Source organism: Trichechus manatus, unplaced genomic scaffold, assembly GCF_000243295.1.
Source record: "Trichechus manatus latirostris isolate Lorelei unplaced genomic scaffold, TriManLat1.0 scaffold00093, whole genome shotgun sequence".
NCBI classification, from domain to species: domain Eukaryota; kingdom Metazoa; phylum Chordata; class Mammalia; order Sirenia; family Trichechidae; genus Trichechus; species Trichechus manatus.
In genome coordinates this window covers 9,413,176-9,434,234 of record NW_004444029.1, presented here as the reverse complement: position 1 = coordinate 9,434,234, position 21,059 = coordinate 9,413,176, and the positions used below count along the sequence as shown (strand labels likewise).

The window sequence follows — 21,059 nt, the reverse complement described above, 5'->3', positions numbered from 1 at the left end:
TTTTTTTTTTTTTAATTTGGCTATGTCTGAGCAGGCAGGCTGTGTGTTCTTTGTTGTTTACTCATCTGTGGCCATGATACTTTTCACCTCCTTCTCCAATTGGCAGGGTCAGTCGCTCAGATATGGTGCAGCAGGGCAGGTCTAGCTGAAGAGGAGTTGCTGGGATGAGTTGTTTGTGGCACTTACTACAGCCACCAGGGCGGGCCGGTAATTAGTGCGGGGCAGGTTCCAGTAGGCTGTGCCTGTGCTGCTTGGTGGTGTGATGTTAAGCGCACGGTGCAGATAGGCAGGATGGAGTGGGAAGATTGTGATGTGTTGAGCTAAGATGGGTATGGGAGGGAGGAGAGAGGAACAGGGGCCAAAGACATACAGACAGACAAAAAAAGAGTGCTAGGGGAGCTTGCTGTTGGAGTGGAAAGATGAGAGACTATGAAATGGAGAAAAACAAAAAAGGGAAGAAGAAGAAAATAAAAGAATGAATAAATAAAAATTAGAAAGAAAAAAGACAAGCAAAGCTTCCAGGGATCCCACCCATTCTGCTACGAGGTCTGGGGAAGTTGTTCCCAGGTGTTGAAGTACAGCCTGGCTAGAAGGCATAGAGGTGTCACTCAGCCCCAGGTATTCAGGGGACAGGAAGAGAAGGAAGGTATAGAGAGACAAGAAAATGAGTAATGAAGAAAGACAAAAAAGGAAAAAGAGGGAAAACAAAGCAAACAAATTTAAAAAAAAGAACAAGAAAAACCCCCAAAAAAACAGAAAAAAAAAAAATCTACGAGAAAAGAAATGCTCTCAGGGATCCCTCTGCGCGTCTGTGCAAGCTGAGGGGGTAGGTCACAAGCCGCGCAGTACTGCCTGGCTAGAACAGGCTCCCAATTTGAAAAAAGAAAAAGAAAACAAACTATTCAAAACAAACAAACAAAAGCCCCAGGATCCCACCAGCATGGCAGCACAAACCAGTAAGCAGTTTCACAGCCTTTTAGGAAGAAGCAAAGATGGCACACCGTGCTAGGTATTTGAGCGAAAGGAGGGGGAGGTGGTGAGAGGTAAGGAAGAAATCAAAAGAAGTGGAAAAAAGCAACACCAGCAGCCAGCAAATGGCACTGAGGGAGTTGGCCAGTGCAGGCAGGTGGAATACAAGGAGCCAGTGCTTCCGGGCCAAGAGACTGTGGCCGCGGGAAGCATAGGAGGCCAAGTGGGGGTGAAGAAGGGGGGGGGGGGGGAAAGCATATATTGCTGGTTACTGGTTATTCTGTCTCCTGCTGGAAGCTCCGTGAAGCTGCTTTCTTGTACCCCTGTTGGTTGGTCTCTAATAGGAGTCCAGGATGGCGGATCTGTGCTGTGTTAGCTGATAGGGGACCTCCGCATGTATGTCTTCTCGTTCTCTGTTCTCTGTCAGTTTCTTATTCCATTTGGTGCTTGGCTGAGTTCTTTATCTCTTCATTTGATGCCTAGGGTTTCAGGATTGCTGTTTTCTCTGTTTGGCTTAGTTTTTCGGATCTTTGCTGTGGAGGGACGGTGTGGTGCTTCTGCCTAGAGTGCTGTGTTGCCGGCTTGTGTGTTTAGTTTTGATGAACAATAGCAGTTCTCAAAGTGCAGTCTGAGTCCGTTTCAGGGGACCAAAGAGTCCTGCCTTCCCCAGCTATGTGTCTGTGTAAGGCTTGATTTTCTTCATCTGTTCCAACCTAAGCATTATATTATAGCAAATAATGCTTTTAAGAGTGTAAAAGGGCATCCTGAGACCAGAAAGTTCCTTGACAATTCTAAAGTTCAGCAAAAATAGCCATATAAAAATGTGGTATTTCACTAATTGTCAGAAACCTTACAACTTGACCATTTGTCTCTACCCAGGTTCTTTAGTAATCGAAGATAAGGAGAGCCAGCCACAAATGCCTAAGCAGAGTCCTGTCGTGGAGCAGAATCCACAGCCACCAGGTGGTTTATCTTCAAACCAGTTATCCAAGTTCCCAACACAGATCAGCCTAGCTCAGTTACGACTCCAGCATATGCAGCAACAGGTAATGGCTCAGAGGCAACAGGTGCAACGGAGGCCAGCACCTGTGGGTTTACCAAACCCTAGAATGCAGGGGCCCATCCAGCAACCCTCCATCTCTCATCAGGTAAATTTGGAAGCAGGCCTGTCCTAACTTAGATAATTACGGTACAATTGTGTTCAGCAGCTCCTGACGTAACCAAGATAGCCACCATCCAGGATTGAAAAATCAGTTTGTAAAAATTGATCACATTCCAGATCTCTGATTCGACTCCTACTTTTAGCCCTTCTCACAAAGGATTTTGTGTTTTATTTAACTGGTGCCTGTGTTTCCATCTCGTCTTCATTGCCCTCAATTATAGCTGGGGTTGAATGTTTGTATTCCTCAATAGCCCATGCCTGTGACTAACAGGAAAATTGGGGTCCCTGCAACTCACAATTCCCATTGTAGTGCTTCAGAATGACTAAGAGTTGCTGTGGGTTCCCACTAGGGGTGCTCTGTGTAACCACATTGCATCTTAGGAGCTAGGCAAGATGAAATAGAAAAGGCCAGGAGTGTGGTGCTTTTAGCAGTCTACCTCTTCTGAGCAAATGTTCCCTGGACCATTTTGCTTTTTACTAAATGTGAAATATCTTGTTAACTTTAATCCAATTTTTGAAGATAAAAGGCTTATATACTTTTGTTAACTAGTTTAAGAGTCCCACTCAGAAATAGGCATGTTGTTGTTGTGTGCCATTGGGTCGATTTTCGACTCATAGTGACCCCAGGTAACAGAGTAGAACTGCCCCGTAGTGTTTTCCTAATCTTTATGGGAGCAGATCATCATCAGGCCTTTTCTCTCGCAGAACCACTGGATGGGTTCTAGCCCGCCAACCCTTTGACCAGCAGCTGAGCACTTAGCCATTGCACCACGAGGGCTCTTTTTAGATGTAGGCATACTTAAGTGTAATAAAGGTTTAGTAAAGTGTATAAAGTCTAATTAAATAAATCGTTATTTTAGTTACATTTATTTATTAATTTATACTTTCCTGTTTGAGAATGATTTAAAGTTGTTTACCGTAAATGGGACAAACGAAATGGGGTGGGGTTTAATAATAGAGTCAAATAATCAAAGTATACAGACCTAGGCTTAGGATTCTCTTTTTAGTTAAGAACTATAAAAATTCACTGTCAACTAAAGCAAAAAGGAGATACATTGAGTTGTATAGATATTACTTTCTAATAAAAAGGAGACATGCCAGTTAATTAGGGGAGAAACTTTTTTACTAGTATTTTACTAGCACTAAGAGGAGTATATAATGCAGTTCTTTATGAAAAATCAATTAAATGACATAATAGCATTTTTATAGCAGTTTTACAAAACATGGAAATGGTCTTCATAAGACTCTTACTTCAACCCTCAGTAAAAGCTCCCAATGTTGTTAAGTCATGTCTGTGAACACCTGAGGTAATGTATTTGAGGGTCATGGCTTTCCAGCAGTCTGATGACAAAGGCATTTGAGAAGGGGCTATTAGCACACCACACAGGTTATTCCTTTCGAACTTCATTTCCATCCAGGTTTTTACAGGAAGTAAATAGCGAGCCGTCTAAGATGTCTTTGGTGAGCGTTTTGTGGGGGAGGGGGGCATACTTTAGACTTTAGATACCGGGAGTGCAACTGGCAGAGCCAGAATTTTAAGAAAATTGAAGAATAGTGTATTCTCGTAACTACCTTTGTAGACTGCAAAGAGTAATTTTTCTGAAGATAGATGTGAAGAAGAGAAAGAAATAATTAATATTTGTTGAGTGCCCTAGTGCTAAGCTAAGCATTGGCATGTATTAATATTTATCTTAAGTGTCTGAGAGATGACAAAGTGATTTTTACTTAGTAGCTTATTAACCAGCAAGGGATGAATCCATCATTTGTGTTAAGTGCCTGTTCACTTAGAAATGAGGAAGCAGAGGCAGTTGATAGATAGATACTATGTGACTTGGTCAGATTCTCATAGTTCTTTACATAAGCAGTGACAAAGTGAAAGTCACTGCTTTTCTCAGAAATATGCTTGCTTTTGACCTTATTCCAGTCTCCGGGGTTTAGTACTGTAATCTACATAATGTATACAATATCTATTATATAGTCTAACTTTCCCACTTAGAAGTGATTTTTGCATCTTGTGGTCATTCCCTCACATACTGTACTTTTTCTGTCTCCTCGATCTGACTCCTGGACCCACTTTCACACTCTTGATCTCTCCTTTTCATCTGCTCTCTGCCAAATACCCACTCAGACGTTTTTCACCCCTGAATGTGCCCTCTTCTATCAACTTTACTGTGTCCTGCCCACCTGCATTGAGTTTCCCACCGGTTTATGTGCACATGCATATGGAGAAATGCCTGTCTGTGGGTGGGTGTGTGTGTTTGCATCTGACTTTGTGGACAGGTACAAATACACTCTACATCTCCATAGGACACAGATACATTTAAAGGACTGTTCTAAAAATCACTCATGATAGTCTTCTTCCTCCTCTGAAGGGCTGACTACTCTGTGTGGTTATAGAGTTGGGCAGTAACAGAGGCAGAATGCTTGCTTCTGTGATTGAGTGCACACACGTGGTAGATGATGTGCATCTCTGTTTATTTAGCAGTAGACAGCACACCCTGTCATTGGCAGCACTGCATTACAGAGCATCGTCACACAGACCATTGGATACACGGCTCCCAACAGACGGTGCTCCCTGTCACAGGCAGGGCTGTGTTACAGAACATTGTCACACAGACCATTGTATACGCAGCTCCCGGCAGACAGTGCTCCCTGTCATAGGCAGGGCTGCATTACAGAGCACCGTCACACAGACCATTGTATACACGCCTCCCGGCAGACGGTGCTCCCTGTCATAGGCAGGGCTGCGTCACAGAGCACCGTCCCACAGACCATTGTATACACGGCTCCCGGCAGCGGTTCTCGCTGTGGAGGTATTCACACGTGCATGGGAATTTCCCTGGACAGTGGATAGATTTTGGAGGACATCTCCTGTCCTTTGTGGTTGTCACACAGTGGTTGGGATCTTCTGAGCTCGAATCAAGTCAAACTTGTAATTATAAAGAAGGACCAGGAGTGCTGATGAGGATGATGAGACTTCACATCGATTTGCTTCAGCTCACAGTTATTTGTCTGTTCTCTCCCTTTTTTCCTTCTGCATCTTGCAAATTAATTGATTCCATTTAATCAAAATAGCACTAGTTTTGCTGTTTCTTTTAGGCTGCTAACTGGATCACCATCTTATCCTTCCCAGTTACTTCCCTTATCATAGGGGTTCTTAGAAATTAACTCGGTCAGCTATACCTGTTTAGGAGAGAAGCAGTATCACCTTACATTTTACCAGGCTGTTAACACCTTGCTGGCGGGGCCCACATCTGGTCCCCCCCCATTTTACACACCGTTGCACGTTGTTATGGCACCAAGTGCTGTTTCCTGACTGAGTCAGTACCTGAGCCTCACCCTGGTGGAGGTGTGAGGGTAGACTAGGCAGAGACGCGGGTAGTTGTCTGTGCTGTCCTTCAGGACCACTGTGGGTGCTCGTCCACTCTTTTTTCAGTGTATCCCTAAGAAAAATTCACAGGTTTTCCATTCTTTCCATTTTGTTTCTATTATTTCTATGATATAACATCCTTTAAGTCACACAACTTTTATAGTAGAATCAAAAAGAATTGCTATGGCTTCAGGCTTATGCTTCTGTGAAGTTTTAGAATTTTCTCTTATTACTTTTCTCTGATACTGTTTTTATAGTCTTCACCCACCAAATTTCACTTGGTCTAGAGACAGTACGTACATCTGCTTCTATTGGTCTATAATTGCTGGCCACTCATGAAAGTTACTGAGTGTGAAACCAAGCAAAAAAAAAAAAAAACAAACCTGTTGTCGAGTCGACTCTGACTCGTAGTGACTCTATAGGACAGAGTAGAACTGCCCCATAGGGTTTCCAAGGCTGTAAATCTTTACAGAACCAGACTGCCACATCTTTCTCCCACGGAGTGACTGGTGGGTTCGAACTGCCAGCCTTTCAGTTGGCAGCCAAGCACTTAACTATTGCACCACCAGGGCTCCTAGAGTAAACCCAGTGCCAACTCATTTGTAAGACAGGGAAAAAAGAAGCTATTGACCCAGGTCAAGAGAGTAAATTCCCAAAATGGGAAGAGGAAGGAAAGTGGGGGACACGGCTGCACCTTACAGCTATCTGCCTTCACTGTGTCCCTGTTCAGGTGTTTGTGACTTCCATTTTAGATTCCTCATTTGGGAGGAAACAGTTGTCTCTCTCAGAAGTTATGATCATATGTACTGAAACGGACTGTTTCCTTTACAATAAATTGCCAGCCACGAAAGGAACTGGAGGAGACTGGCATTCAGTGTTCCCTTTTTCTAAAACACTGGTCTTAGTTTCTTGGGCTGGCTTCTGTGAGCAGACCAGGTAGACTTGCCTGCCTAGCCCTTGCTTGCCCCAGGTTTGACTCCCACATTCAACCCTGATCTTCTGTAATCAACCAGTGTTGTTCTTGGAGGGTTCCTTTTCAAAATCTGTTTTCTTTCGGGAGACTCATCCGCTGAACTATAGTCAGCACCTTAATCAGTAGCCGACTAAACGCCAGCACAAACTGTGGTAATGATGTGGCAGCCTGGACTGGAATTACAGCCTTGGTGTAGTGCCTTTTACTAGCTGTGTGACTGTTTTCACTGTCTAAGCTCTCTTATCTTTAGTTTCCTGATAATAATAGATCAGGATAATAATGTCTACTTCATAGTGCTAAATGAGATAATACATGTAAAATGCTAATCACAACGCATGGAATATAGCTAGATCACATTAAGATTTAAAACTCATTATTTTTTAGTGTTGTTAATATCAACTCTATTCATGATTAATGAGATGTTGGTTAATTAAGAGTGCAGACTTTGCAGCCAGACTGCTTCAGTTCAAATCCCAGCTCTGTTGGCTACTATCTTTATTAATCTTGGTCAAGTTACTCAAATTATCTATACCGTAGATTCATTCCTTCTCTGTAAAATGGAGAGAATAATCCCCACCTCATGGGATTGTTGTTAAGATTAAATAGGTTTATGCGTGTGAAGCACTGAAAGCAGTACCTGGCATTTGGTAACTGCCCAATAAATGCTAGCAGTTGTTATTCTGCTTTAACTGTGTTAGGAGGTTTGAAGAGGGTCACCTCAAGGATTTAGAAGGATACATACCAGAGACAAGTTTTACCTACTTCCCAGCATGGCCTAGGTCCAGTCCTGGTGGTATTGTTAGGTGCCATTGAGTCAGTCCCAACTCATTGACCCCACGTGACCGAGCAGAACTGCCACATAGGGGTTTCTAAAGGCTGTAGTCTTTACCAGAGCAGGTCGCCAGATCTTCCTCCTGTGGAGCCACTGGGCGGGTTTGAATTGCCAGCCTTTCAGTTAGCAGCCAAGCACGTAACAGTTGTGCCACCAGGGCTCCTTCCAATCCTGGTACAACCTGCTTATCTTTAGTTAGCAATTGCTTTCCCAAGGCTTTTTCCTAAGAAAACTTTTCTTTAATTGCTTATGCAAATTTTGGAAGTCTGTGCTCTCCTGCCTCCCCAGTACCACTGTTGTAATGTTAATAAATGACTCATCTGTGACAGAGCTGATGTCTTTCTGTCTAAGTTTATAAAATAGAGTTCTCTGTAATCTGTCTTTCAGGAGATAATTGTTAACAGATTGGTTTAATCTCTCTTTTCCAGCAACCCCCTCCGCGTTTGATAAATTTTCAGAATCACAGCCCCAAACCCAATGGACCAGTCCTTGCCCCTCATCCTCAACAGCTGAGGTATCCACCAAGTCAGAGCCTCCCACGGCCAGTGGTAAAGCCCAACCCCCTGCAGATGGCCTTCCTGGCACAGCAAGCCATAAAGCAGGTGTGTGTCTGCCTCCTCCCCTCAGGTGCTTTTCCTCCCGCTCTCTACCTCCAGGCCCCGCGAAGGTGAAAGGTGAAGCAGCAGGTTAGCAAGAGCACAACAAGCTTTTTTAGTTATTATTTTTAATGAAAGTTACTTTCAAGGTTTATTACAGACGGACCTATAGAGACAAAGTTAAGAGAAGGGTCCTGGTGCTTTGTGACTGACTCGGGAGATCAAGCCACTTCTGTTGGTATGACAGCACCGCATTATCAGTGAGTCATAGGGATTGAGTTAATTTTTGCCATAGTGGTGTGTAACTTTTAGGTGAGTTCATTAAATTTCCCAAGATGGCAGTATCCTAACAAATACAGCTTCCAGTTTCCTGAAATACACATAGAAAAAGCATAGCTTTGGATTACAGGTTACATTCCACAGAAGAGAACAAGAAATACATCTTTGAAGTATTTTAAGGAGGCTTTTTGGAAACAAACTATGACACAATTTTCAATATGAAGCATAGATAAACCTGATAAGGTTTAATATTTATATTCTCGATGTCCTCAGGTAAACAATGTCCTAGATTTTATATTATCTTTAAAAAGGTAAAAGTTATCTCAGTGCTCTGTCTTTGTAAATTACACACACATAATTTAAAGCATTGTATTTTTCTATAAAACTTGCTGCTGATAGACACCCTTTCTCTTCCCTCCTTGCTGCCACAGTGGCAGATCAGCAGTGGGCAGGCTGCCCCATCAGCTGCCACCAGCACGTCCTCTACCCCATCCAGCCCCACCATCACCAGCGCAGCAGGCTACGACGGAAAGGCTTTTGGCTCCTCTATGATCGATTTGAGTTCACCAGTGGGAGGGTCTTACAATCTTCCTTCTCTTCCCGATGTAAGTATATGCAAAATGTCAACTAGCAATTTCCTTTGAGAATTGTGAGTGAATTTGGATCTGGTACAAGGAGTGGTTGTGCTGGATTACAGGACAGAGACTCAAGCATAGTGCAGAGTATTTCCCAGGGCACCAGAGTTCAAAGTGTTTGTAACTGAATGACGATAATGATGGGCTGTGGAAGCTAAGCTGAGAAAGGGGGAAAGTGAGGCCAGGGGAGGAAGTACTGGACAGCTGAACTGGTGAGATGTGATATGTTAGAATAAGCTTAGGGAGACTTGAAATTAAGGTATCAGGAGAAAAGGAGGCAAGTTCAGTAACAGAAATCAGAACATTTTTCTGCGAGGTCATGCTGACCAGTACAAAATTATCTCTGATTTATTTTACTCACTCTCCAAATCCTAACTATGTTGGTGTAACTTTTTTTTTTTTTAACTTTTCCAAAGGCAGAAAAATACAACATTCTATAGACAGATCTCCATACATAAGTTGACACTTGTTTTACCTTTTCTTATCCTGTAAGGTTAGGTAAATACACATGCACAACCAAACATAAAAACTTATCAAGAAACATCTCGTATACTTTACTTGAATGGTATGACCTATAAGATTGTCAAAGAATGTTTTTATTTACTTTAAAAATAGTTTGTTTTTCAGGTTACTGAGATAAACTAGTATTTCCTAATAGTTGCATTGTAGCCTTTTCAGATTTAGTTTCCATTTTACCGTTTTATAAATTTTAAATGGGTAGAGTACATGGATTTTTTCATGCATAGGTGGCACATAGGAAAACTTGTCTCATCCCTACAATTTTATTTTATGATTAGTTCCATAACATAAATAATTTTCCTCAAATCCAGTTATTCCAGTACGTTTTATACTCTCTGGAAAATATTGGAGAAGATAATTGGTGGTAAACCCAAAAGAATATTAAAATGTAAATGACCCTGTGTACTACCCCACAGAATAAAAGGAGGACCACAGAGAGCAAACTTTTTCTGCTTTTCTCACCCGAAATTCCTCATCTGAACCACAGAATACAGAGAATGGTTTGAGTGACTGCTCGGTCCTCCCGGGAGCGGTCATGGCCAGCGGACGCTAGATGGCAGACAGGTGGACTCTCGCGGAGCCCTGGCTGAGACCGGCTGGGGCTGTGTTAGCAGGGAATTGAGCTGGGTTTTAATCACATTGGAGAAAGGCTGGAACTGTGTTATGCAAGAATTGTGCTGGATTTTAGTTACAGAGATATTCTTCGGCAATTTGATGCATTTAAGGCATGAAAACATATTTGCCTCTAAAGCATTAAACTCTTAGTCAGTAGAAATATATCAGTATTCTAGCCTGGCCATGAATTAGGAAAGAAGTGTGGTCTATGTACTTGTTACATTAAAGCAAGAATCTATAAGAAATCAATGTTTTTTCTACCGAACGACAGTGATGAGCTTAGCGTCCTAGGAGTTTGTTACGCATGGATTTACTGCATTGATCTAGTGCCTACCCAAAGCATCAGTTCTTCAAGTGCAGACCAAGGGCCTGGGGAGCCCCTCAGACCCTTTCTGAGGCCCTTTCCAGGGCCTCCCGGTGTGAGGCCAGAGTGTCTTCACAATCTGCAACCAGAACGACATATGGCCAGAGATGGAGCACAGAAGCAGAGAGGGTCCCAGCTGGCTGCTGCAGGGCCAGACACTACGGAAAACATAAAACAGAGCTACTCTGCTCCCCGAGCTTTTTTTTTTTTTTTAATTTGTTTGTTTAAATATAGCTATTTTTTTTTGTGTGTGTTATTTTTAAACAAGTTAATGATATTTTAAATTAGAGTTTTAGTTTTTATGAGTTTGAATAGGGTTCTAGACCCAAAGCTTGAGAACCACAGGCCTAAATGTTGAAAGTAACTTGTTTGTATTTGTTTTGTTTTGTTGTGGGTGAGAAGAAATACTCAAAATTCAAACTAAAGAGGTTTTTTTTTGTTGTTTTTTTTTTTTTTTGGTAAAGATTATCATCATTTTTTCAACCTGTTTTTAGTGACCTTTTGGGACTAGCCCCAGTTAACTAAGCAAACTTGTTTGACAGGCAGCCTCTGGTCTCCTGTGGTGTGTCCTGGGTCCGTTTACTAAGGTGGAACATTAAGAAGAGTGAGACCATTGGTCCACGGTTGTTTATGGGGAAAATATGCACCAGAACTTCTTAGACGTGAGCCCTGGAGGTGCAGTGGTTAAGAGCTCCGCTGCTAACCAGAAAGTCAGCAGTTTGGATCTACCAGCTGCTCCTTTGGAAAACCCTACAGGGCAGTTCTACTCTGTCCTATAGAGTCACTAGGAGTCGGAATCGACTCAACGGCAGCGGGTTTGGTTTTTGGTTTTGATAGTAGTTGGTATTAATTAAGTTATTCAAGTCTCATAAATTTAAAGTAGCTTTTCACTTGCAAAGTCAGGATACCCTGAAATAACTTCTTTTCTTGTAAGATTGACTGTTCGAGTACTATTATGCTGGACAATCTCATGAGGAAAGATCCCAACATAGATCACGGCCAGCCAAGACCACCCTCAAACCGAACCGTGCAGTCACCAAACTCCTCCGTGCCGTCCCCTGGCCTCGCAGGTAGAGTGGGTGCCGTTTGATTTTATGAATATTTCTCTAGTTTCTGCTCTACAAGTTGGAAGCAAATGTTCAACTTCTTCACCTTTTCAGTTTCAGCAGAACTTACAGGCATCAAAGCACTCCTGGGAGGAAATTAGCTTACTCTTCTGCTTTCTCTTTCTTGTAAGTTTCCTGTGATGTGGTCTGTCTCTGGGTATAGTTTACCTGGAGTCAAAATTTATTCACGCCAGAACACAGGGAGGTCACTCTTTTGGTGGTTTGTTTCGCGCTTGATTGTGTTTAAGAACTTCTAGCATACTTGACTCATTTCCTCTGCGAGAGAAGCACTCTGAGGCTGCTCCTGGTGATCTTAGAACCACAGGTGCCTTAGATCAAAATAAGGAAAAAGGAGAATTTCTTACATCAGAATTATAAAGAAGATGCTTATTTTTAAAATAAACAGAATTTTTAAAGCTCAGTCTGTTTTAGTAGTCATAAAAAAAGAAAGTCAAAACCAGATATATTTTCCGACTCTCAGATTAACAGAGATTTAAAAAGTGAAAATAGTCTGTGACGATGTGATGAGAGAGGTCCTCTCGTCCATAGCTGGCAGGAGTATAGCTCACTCAGCAAAGCATTTCTGGAAACCATTTAAGCAATGTTACTAAAGCTAACATTTATCCAGGGCACAGTAGTTAAGAGCTCAGCTGCTAACCAAAAGGTCGGCAGTTAGAATCCACCAGCCGCTCTTTGGAAACCCTATGGGGCTGTTCTGCTGTGTCCTGTAGGGTCACTATGAGTCTGAATCAACTTGACGGCAACAGGTTTAGTGTTCTTTTGGGATTCCCTACCAGGCAGTGGGCCGAGTACTTTGTATGCATTACCTAGTAGGATATTTGCTTCAGGACCTTGGAAATACATGTACCCTTGAACTCAGTAACTCCGTCTTACAACTTTTACTATAAGGAAATAATTAAAGGCTGGACAGACCTTTACATGCGAAAAATATTTATCAAAACATTGTTTGCAGTAGTAAAAAATTTGAAAGATTAAAATGTCCAAATATACAGGTATGATAAAAATAAATTATCATGTATCCATGAATAGAATATTAGCTATTGAGAGAATGCTTACATAATGAGTTTCTAATGGCATGTTTATAGTAGACTGTTTGGTGAGAAGTAGCATACAGAATCACATATTAAATACAGTATAAAAGATGTAAATGTGTATTTAAAGCTGGAAGGAATTATATTAATTTTAGTAGTGTTATATCTAGGTAAAGAAATTATGGATAACTTAAATGTTATTTTTATGTCTTTTAATAGTTTTCAGATATTCTAAAATGAAGTATGTATTACTTTATCATTAGAAGATAATAGCCATTGTGTTTTGTTTTGTTTTTTAAAAAGGAAGTTCTCTAGAGCTTAAACCAATTAAATGGATTTTTTTTTTTTTACTTTATCAGTTGTATCCTGTTGGTCATCAAACCCTTTCGAACATTTTCACTTTGTGTCTTACTTATCTAGTGTTACTATAACAGAAATACCACAAGTGGATGACTTTAACAGATAGAAATTATTTTCTCACAGTTCAGGAGGCTAGAAATCCCAAATCAGGGTGACAGCTCTAAGGGAAGGCTTTGTCTCTCTCTCTGTTTGCTCTGGAGGAAGGTCCTTGTCTCTTTGAGCTTGTGCTCCTGGGCAAACTTCATGTGGCTTGGCATCTCCCTTCCCCTGTCTCTGCTTCTGCTTGCTTGTTTAATCTCTTTTCTATCTCAAAAGAAATTGACTCAAAATACACCCTACGCTTAATCCTGCCTCATTAACATAACAAAGACAACCATTCCCAAATGGGATTATAACTACAGGTATAGAGGTTAGGATTAACAACACATATTTTGGGGAGACATAATTCAATCCATAACGTTTTGAAATTTCCATTTCCCACTTGCGTTGTATTCCTGCCATCACCATTTAGTTGGGCCCTCATCACTTAGTCCACGATCAGTACAGCAGTCTTCCCTCTCTTTCTCGGTCTGCTCTTCACTCCAGCGTTCCTTCTTCCGATCTGCACTCCACCAGAGCACAGGTTCTTGATCATCGTTTTCCTGGCAGCAGTCCAGTACCTTCCTTTTGTTTATGGCCTTAAGTCTGGCTCTGTCAGACTTCCAACTTCTTCTGTTAATTGGTCTCACTGTACTTGTGTGGTTTTCTTTCTTGGACGGCTTCTCTATCAGCCTCACCATTTTTATTTTCTTCTACAGCTTTCTTTGGTACTGGGGTCCTCACTGAGACCTTATCCTGGTCACTCTCACCCAGGGGTCATTTGGCAATGTTGGGAGACATTCTTGATTGTCAGCACAGGGTGGTTAGTGGAGAGATACTACTGGTCTCTAAGAACTAGTAGAGGCGAGGAATGCTCTACAGGACATCAGACAGCCCCACAACAAAGAATTATCTGGCCCAAAAAGTCAGTGGTGCCAAGGTTGAGAAGCCTTGCTACTTTAGTCTTGCAGAACAGAACGGACTGTGCTATGACTGTATTACAGAATTGCATGATGTGTGCCCAATTTGAATGTGGTGCTGAGTGAGCATATTCTGTAGGTACTCGGTCCATGATTACTCATTCATTTGATGACTGTGTGGCTCTCTCCCACAGGGCCTGTCACCATGACTGGTGTCCACCCCCCAATGCGCTCACCTAGTGCCTCCAGCGTCGGCAGCAGAGGAAGGTAACTGACTTTATTCTCTAGTACGTGACCCCCTCTTACTGGGTTTCTCTTGCTAGTGCACAGCATGTTTGGTACTCGATACGTTTTAAACACTTTATTTTTAATTTATATATTAAATTTAATAAATTAGTTAAGAGATTAGGTAAATAAAGTACTAATTTACCTTTAAGATAGAATAATGTTTGTCTCCATGCTGATCATAAGAAAATATGATGTTTGATGGTAGCATAATAAGCTAGGGAAAAATAAAAATGAAGTAGTTGTAACACACTGCACGGTACAGAGACACTCACAGATACAAACTTCGGGGAAAAGCAAAGGAAACATAATTTTATACTAATTTGAATGTTCTCTGACTTTTATAATGATCAAACATTGGCTATATAATAAAAGAAAAAAAAATGAGTTGTTGAAATTCTAGTTTTAGTTACTGCCTTAGTTCTCCCCTCATTATACTTGAAAATGCCTGTTAGATAGTAAACTCAATTCATACTTTGCTAATCATATGGAAGGAACATTCTCCAGGGGGAAGGAATTTGCCTTTAATCCCAGGAGAACATAGTGGCCATCTACAGATGCCCCATTTCCCTCTTTAAATAGCAGCACACCAATAAATGACAGCCCTAGCTAATTGTCCTCACACTTTGATCGTGACAGCAAATCGTTACTGTGAGAGAGGGAAATGGGGAAGCCTAAAGAAGATACTAGTTTTAAAGTACTCAATCTGACTGCTCAATTTTGCAGCCCCACAATATGGAAATCGGTTTTCATTTCAATTCAGATTTTATTTAACTGTCTTTCCAGAGGTATATTGTAACTACTTAGATGGATTTATACGTAAGCATTTATTATCATGAATAGCACTTTGTTTGCATGTAGGTCTTGCATTTCAGTTATGTGTCGTTTATTGCCCATGCAGTGCAGTTCTCATTATCGTGAAGCTTTAGCGTCATTCCAGAAAGCTGTGGTTATCCTTTGTTTTCAGAGACTTTGTGTAGCACTCTCCATTTGTCTTCTGTCTTTTCGTGCAGCTCTGGTTCTTCTAGCAAACCAACAGGCGCTGATTCTACACACAAAGTCCCAGTGGTCATGTTGGAGCCGATCCGAATAAAACAAGAAAACAGTGGACCGCCACCTGAAAATTACGATTTTCCTGTTGTTATAGTGAAACAAGAATCAGATGAAGAATCCAGGCCTCAAAATGTAACTATTTACATCAATGATTATAATACTCTTCCTGTTGAGGGGTAGGATAAAACTTCTAATAGCTCTTAGTAGGTAGAAATGTTAATATTTAAAAGCAGAGAAATAGTCAACATGAGGGTTGACAGAACAGTTGAAAATGTCTCAGTAAAGTAAATGAAAGGACACAGTGATGGGAACATGAGAGAAAAGTTAAGAAAATCAGAGGCTCAAATGAGAACATTCAAAAAAGAGAATAGATAAGACAGATGGAAGATAATTGCCAAAGAAATAATACAAGAAAACTTCCCATGAGCGCCTGAATTGAAAGGACCTACCAGGTACCAAAATAATACATGAAAAATAGACTCAAGGCATAGCACCATAAATTCCAGAATGCCAGGGAAAAAGAGAAGATAGTAAATGCTTGAGGAGAAAAAAACACTTTTTATAAAGATCAGACATCATAATGGCACCAGTTCTCAACACCAACACTAGAAGCTGGAAAGTGGTAGAGAAATATCAAAATTGTGAAGAAAAAAATATCGTCTAACCAGAATTCTATACCGGGAAGGAGACATAAGATGCCCAGAGTGGGGTCTAACCCGGAAGGAGGCAAAGAGCAGGCCAGGGTGGAAGGAAGGCCAGCCCCCAGACCACAGCCGACCAGCAGGCAGTAACGAGGCCTGCACAGGGATGCCCCAAGGGGAGGAAAATGCAGTGAGAAGCATTTTACATCCCTCTTGGGGACTGTGAAAATGACTTAGAGATAGGTACCTAGAGAGAAAGCAAATGGGAAAAAATGAGGTCATATTGACTCTTAGTAAAAACAGTTACTCATAAAAGGAAATGTAGTGGTACTTCTCCGTTCTGTGATTCTGCAGTGAGCAATATTTACAGTCACAGCAGTAAATACAGATAGTCACAACTTGAATATAGATTTAACTAAAAACTGTGGTATAACCAGGATATAACTTGAATATGCATTTAACCAAACATTGGTATTTTCACAATACTTGACCAGTACAGCACAAGTACTGTGCAGCACGTATCTTTGGGGGACATAATTCAATCCGTGATGCCTGTCTCCTATTGCGATGATATTTTTCAGTAGAGGTCCTTGTCTTCTTTACCTTTGGGGACTCTAATACAGTTAGCAATAAATATCTCCTGCTCTCACGCATATTCACAGACTCCTTTGAAGCAACCAGGTGCCCATGAGAGAGCAGTCTGCAGCCCAGAATTGCCATAGCGCTAATAAAAATACCGATGAAAAAATAGGTATCTCTGTCTGCTGTTCCGTCTTTCCACTGCAGACCAGCTATCCCAGGAGCATCCTCACCTCCCTGCTCCTGAACAGCAGTCAGGGCTCTGCCTCTGAGGAGGCTGCCCCAAGGTCAGACGCTCCGGACAGCACAGGAGACCAGCCTGGACTCCACCAGGAAAGCCCCTCCAATGGCAAGTCCCAGTGGCTGGACACCGCCCAGAAGTCACCCCTCCATGTTGGAGACACGAGGAAAGAGGACGACCCCAATGAGGACTGGTGTGCAGTGTGTCAGAACGGAGGGGAGCTCCTGTGCTGTGAGAAGTGTCCCAAAGTGTTCCACCTGTCCTGCCACGTGCCCACACTGGCCAATTTCCCCAGGTAGGAACGCCGCTGCCCTCCCGCGTCCTCTCCCCGTCAGTGAGAGCAGCAGTCAGCTTCTGGAGGTGATTGGGACATAAAACCTACCTCTGCACCCTGGGCACTCTTTTAGCTCAGTACTGAAGTCACTCCCGAAGTTCACCCTTCAGCCAAAGCTTAGCCCCGTAAAACAAAACGAGACTAATGGGGCACAGCAGTCCAGGGACAAGGACTAGAAGGCAGGAGGGGACAGGAAAGCTGGTAATAGGGACAGTGTTGACATGTCGTGGGGTTGTTAACCATTGTCAGAAAACAATATGTGTACTAACTGTTTAATGAGAAGTTATTTGTTCTGTAAACCTTCATCTAAAGTACAATTAAAAAAAAAAAACCCTGCCTTTGCACCCTGCGGCCCTTCCTCCTTCTGTGCTTCTCTCCAGAAACTGCTCTGTTGTGAGCAGGGAGAAACGGCAGACCCTTTATGTTCCCACCCGGAGTTACCATAAAGAACAGTGATCCTCAGACCTAACGACCGCCGCAGCCTCTTGGATCTTACTTGCCTGGCGTTGAGCTGCATAGTCTGTAAATAATTCAGTTCTCCAGCGAACCCAGTGAGATGATGATGGTGAAGAGCCACTGGGTCGATCTCTCAGTTCTTTAACAGTTTCACTTCTTTTAAATTTCATTTCTTTTTCCTGAATCATTTGGGAAGCAGTGCCGTTGACGCCCCACATCAGCCAGAGTTTTATGTGTTATTTCTTTGCTGTACGTGTTTACTTCATACACACATTACATGCCTCTGTAACTAGACCGTAATGCTAACTGTTCAGGCCCTTGCATTACATTTCTCCTGTTCTCTCAGCATGGTGCTGTGTACATAATAGGTATGTAGTAAATACTCAGTGATTACAGTCCATGCCAGATAAATGGTGTCATAGGTGGGGTGGAGGAGATGGGGAAGGGAGGTGGTCACAAGAAACAATGCATCAGGAACTCAGCAGTGCTTGGTTCCCCTGCAGTGGAGAGTGGATTTGCACTTTCTGCCGAGACTTATCGAAACCAGAAGTGGAATACGATTGTGATGCCCCCAGTCACAACTCAGAAAAAAAGAAAAGTGAAGGTCTTGGTAGATTAATGCCAATTGATAAAAGGGTAAGTTCTCAAGCATTTCCAACCTAGAGTGTTAAACAGCTTTTCTGTTAGATGAGTGATTGTAATGCAGGTGTGCTTTTCTTCAAAGAAGTGTATGTTCAATCAAATTTCATACTGATTTCCTTTTTTATTAAAAACAAAAAATGCTATACATATATTTTACAAAAGCTTAAACTGTTGTACTTGAACACAATGGAATATGTATCTTTTATGTGGCCTGGACTTTGAATTTAGTCTCCCATGAGTAAATTTTTATTTTACTTTATTTCTACCACAGGTAAGTTTCTTCTTCAAACTTTGTTGACAGTTGGCAGCAAGGAGAGATGGGTTTTTCTATTACACTCTTCCTCAAGTTTCTTTCACCATAAGTTACTAGTTGTTACACCAAAGCCAGTTAATAGATTTAACTGTAATTAACATTTAAAGCTGCTTAGTCAATACCTCTTTATTTTTTTATTTTTTCCCATACAAAAATTTATACATACGTTGTTATGTGACCCTAATTGCTCTCCCCGTACTGTGACAGCACACTCCTCCTTTCCACCCCTGATTCTCTATGTCCATTCAACCAGCTCCTAACCCTCTCTGCCTTCCCATCTCACCTCCGGACAGGAGCTGCCCACTTAATCTCTTGTATCTACTTGAGCTGAGAGGCACACTCCTCACGAGTATCACTTTATATCCCACAGTCCAGTCCAATCCCTATCTGAAGAGTTGGCCTCGGAAATTGTTTTTGTTCTCGGGTGATAGAGAATCCAGGGGCCATGCTTTCTGGGTTCCTCCAGTCTCATTCAGACCATTAAGTCTGATCTTCTTACTAGAGTTTGAGTTCTGCACCCCACCTTTCTCCTTCTCCATCAGGGACTCTGTTGTGTTCCCTGTCAAGGGTGGTCATTGGTGGTAGCCGGGCACCATCTAGTTCTTCTGGTCTCAGGCTGATGAAGTCTCTGGTTTATGTGGCCCTTTCTGTCTCTTGGGCTAATACTTTCCTTGTGTCTTTGGTGTTCTTCATTCTCCTTTATTCCAGGTGGTTGGGACCAATTGATGCATCTTAGATGGCTGCTTGCGAGCTTTTAAGACCCCAGACGCCACTCACCAAAGTAGGATGCAGAACATTTTCTTAAGAAGCTTTGTTATGCCAGTTGACCTAGATGTCCCCTGAAAGCATGGTCCCCAGGCCCCTATCCCTGCTACTCTGTCCCTCAAAGTATTTGATTGTATTCAGGAAAGTTCTTAGCTTTGGTTTAGCCCAGTTGTGCTGACTTCCCCTGTAGTGTGTGCTGTCTTTCCCTTCACCTAAGATAATTCTTATCTACTATCTAGTTAGTGAATAACCCTCACCCTCCCTCCCCACCCTCCTAACCATCAAAGAATGTTTTCTTCTGTGTTTAAACCTTTTCTTGAGTTCTTATAATAGTGGTCTTAAACAATATTTGTCCTTCTGTAACTGACTAAATTCACTCAGCATAATGACCTCCAGCTTCCTCCATGTTATGTTTCATGGCTTCATCGTTATTCTTTATCATTGCATAGTATTCCATTGTGTGGATATACCATAATTTGTTTATCTCTTCATCCGTTGATGGGCACCTAGGTTGTTTCCATCTTTTTGCTATTGTGAACAGTGCTGCAGTGAACATAGGTGTGCATATATCTATTCATGTTACGGCTCTTATTTCTCTAGGATATATTCCATGGAGCAGGATAGCTGGATCATATGGTACTTCTATTTCTAGCTTTTTAAGGAAGCACCACATCAATTTCCAAAGTGGTTATACCATTTTACATTCCCACCAACAGTGTATAAGTGTTCCAGTCTCTCTGTAACCTCTCCAGCATTTATTATTTTGTGTTTTTTGGATTAATGCTAGCCTTGTTGGGTTGAGAGGATATCTCATTGTAGTTTTGATCTGCATTTCTCTAATGGCTAATGATCGTGCGCATTTCTTCATGTGTCTGTTAGCCACCTGAATATCTTCTTTGGCGAAGTGCCTCTTCATATCCTTCGCCCGTTTTTTTAACCGGGTTATTCGTCTTTTTCTTGTTGAGGTTTTGCAGTATCTTACAGATTTCAGAGATTAGACGCTGATCGGATTTGTCGTAGCCAAAAATTTTTTCCCAGTCTGTAGGTTGTCTTTTTACTCTTTTGGTGAAGCCTTTGATGAGCATAAGTGTTTGATTTTTAGGAGCTCCCGTTTATCTAGTCTCTCTTCTGGTGCTTGTGCATTGTTACTTATGGTTCGTATTGTGTTTATGCCCTGTATTAGGGCTCCTAGCATTGTCCCTATTTTTTCTTCCATGATCTTTATCGTTTTTGATTTTACATTTAAGTTTTTGATCTATTTTGAGTTAGTTTTTGTGCATGTTGTGAGGTATGGTCTTCTTTCAGTTTTTTGCAGATGGATATCCAGTTATGCCAGCACCATTTGTTAAAGAGACTGTCTTTTCCCCAGTTAACGGACTTTGGGCCTTTGTCAGATATCAGCTGCTCATAGGTGGATGAATTTATGTCTGGATTCTCAATTCTGTTCCATTGGTCTATGTATCTGTTGTTGTACCAGTACCAGGCGTTTTGACTACTGTGGCGGTATAAGAGGTTCTCAGATCAGGTAGTATGAGGCTTCCCACTTTGTTCTTCTTCTTGAGTAATGCTTTACTTATTCGGGGCCTCTTCCCTTTCCATATGAAGTTGATGATTTGTTTCTCCATCTCATTAAAAAATGCCAGTGGAATTGGTTTCGGAATTGCATTGTATCCATAGATCACTTTGGGTAGAATTGACATTTTCAAAAATATTGAGTCTACCTATCCATGAGCAAGGTTTGTTTTCCCACTTATGCAGGTCTCTTTTGGTTTCTTGCAGTAGTGTCTTGTAGTTTTCATTGTATAGGTCTTTTACATCTTTGGTTAGATTTATTCCTAAGTATTTTATCTTCTTGGGGGCTATTGTAAATGGTATTGATTTGGTGATTTCCTCTTCGAGGTTCTCTTTGTTGGTGTAAAG

General features: G+C 41.7%; 1 protein-coding gene across 2 annotated transcripts in view; it reads left to right on the top strand.

Moving 5' to 3' along the window:
* Positions 1-21,059, top strand: part of TRIM24 (tripartite motif containing 24) — a 125,361-nt gene that overhangs the window by 93,237 nt on the left and 11,065 nt on the right. The window contains exons 9-16 of one of the 2 annotated variants that reach the window (XM_004382393.2): positions 1,849-2,117; positions 7,735-7,908; positions 8,613-8,786; positions 11,249-11,384; positions 14,025-14,097; positions 15,129-15,300; positions 16,596-16,924; positions 17,923-18,055. In XM_004382393.2, the coding sequence (XP_004382450.1) occupies positions 1,849-2,117; positions 7,735-7,908; positions 8,613-8,786; positions 11,249-11,384; positions 14,025-14,097; positions 15,129-15,300; positions 16,596-16,924; positions 17,923-18,055 (1,460 nt within the window). The remainder of the gene's footprint in view (positions 1-1,848; positions 2,118-7,734; positions 7,909-8,612; positions 8,787-11,248; positions 11,385-14,024; positions 14,098-15,128; positions 15,301-16,595; positions 16,925-17,922; positions 18,056-21,059) is intronic. The other variant, XM_004382394.2, reaches the window with a different exon arrangement.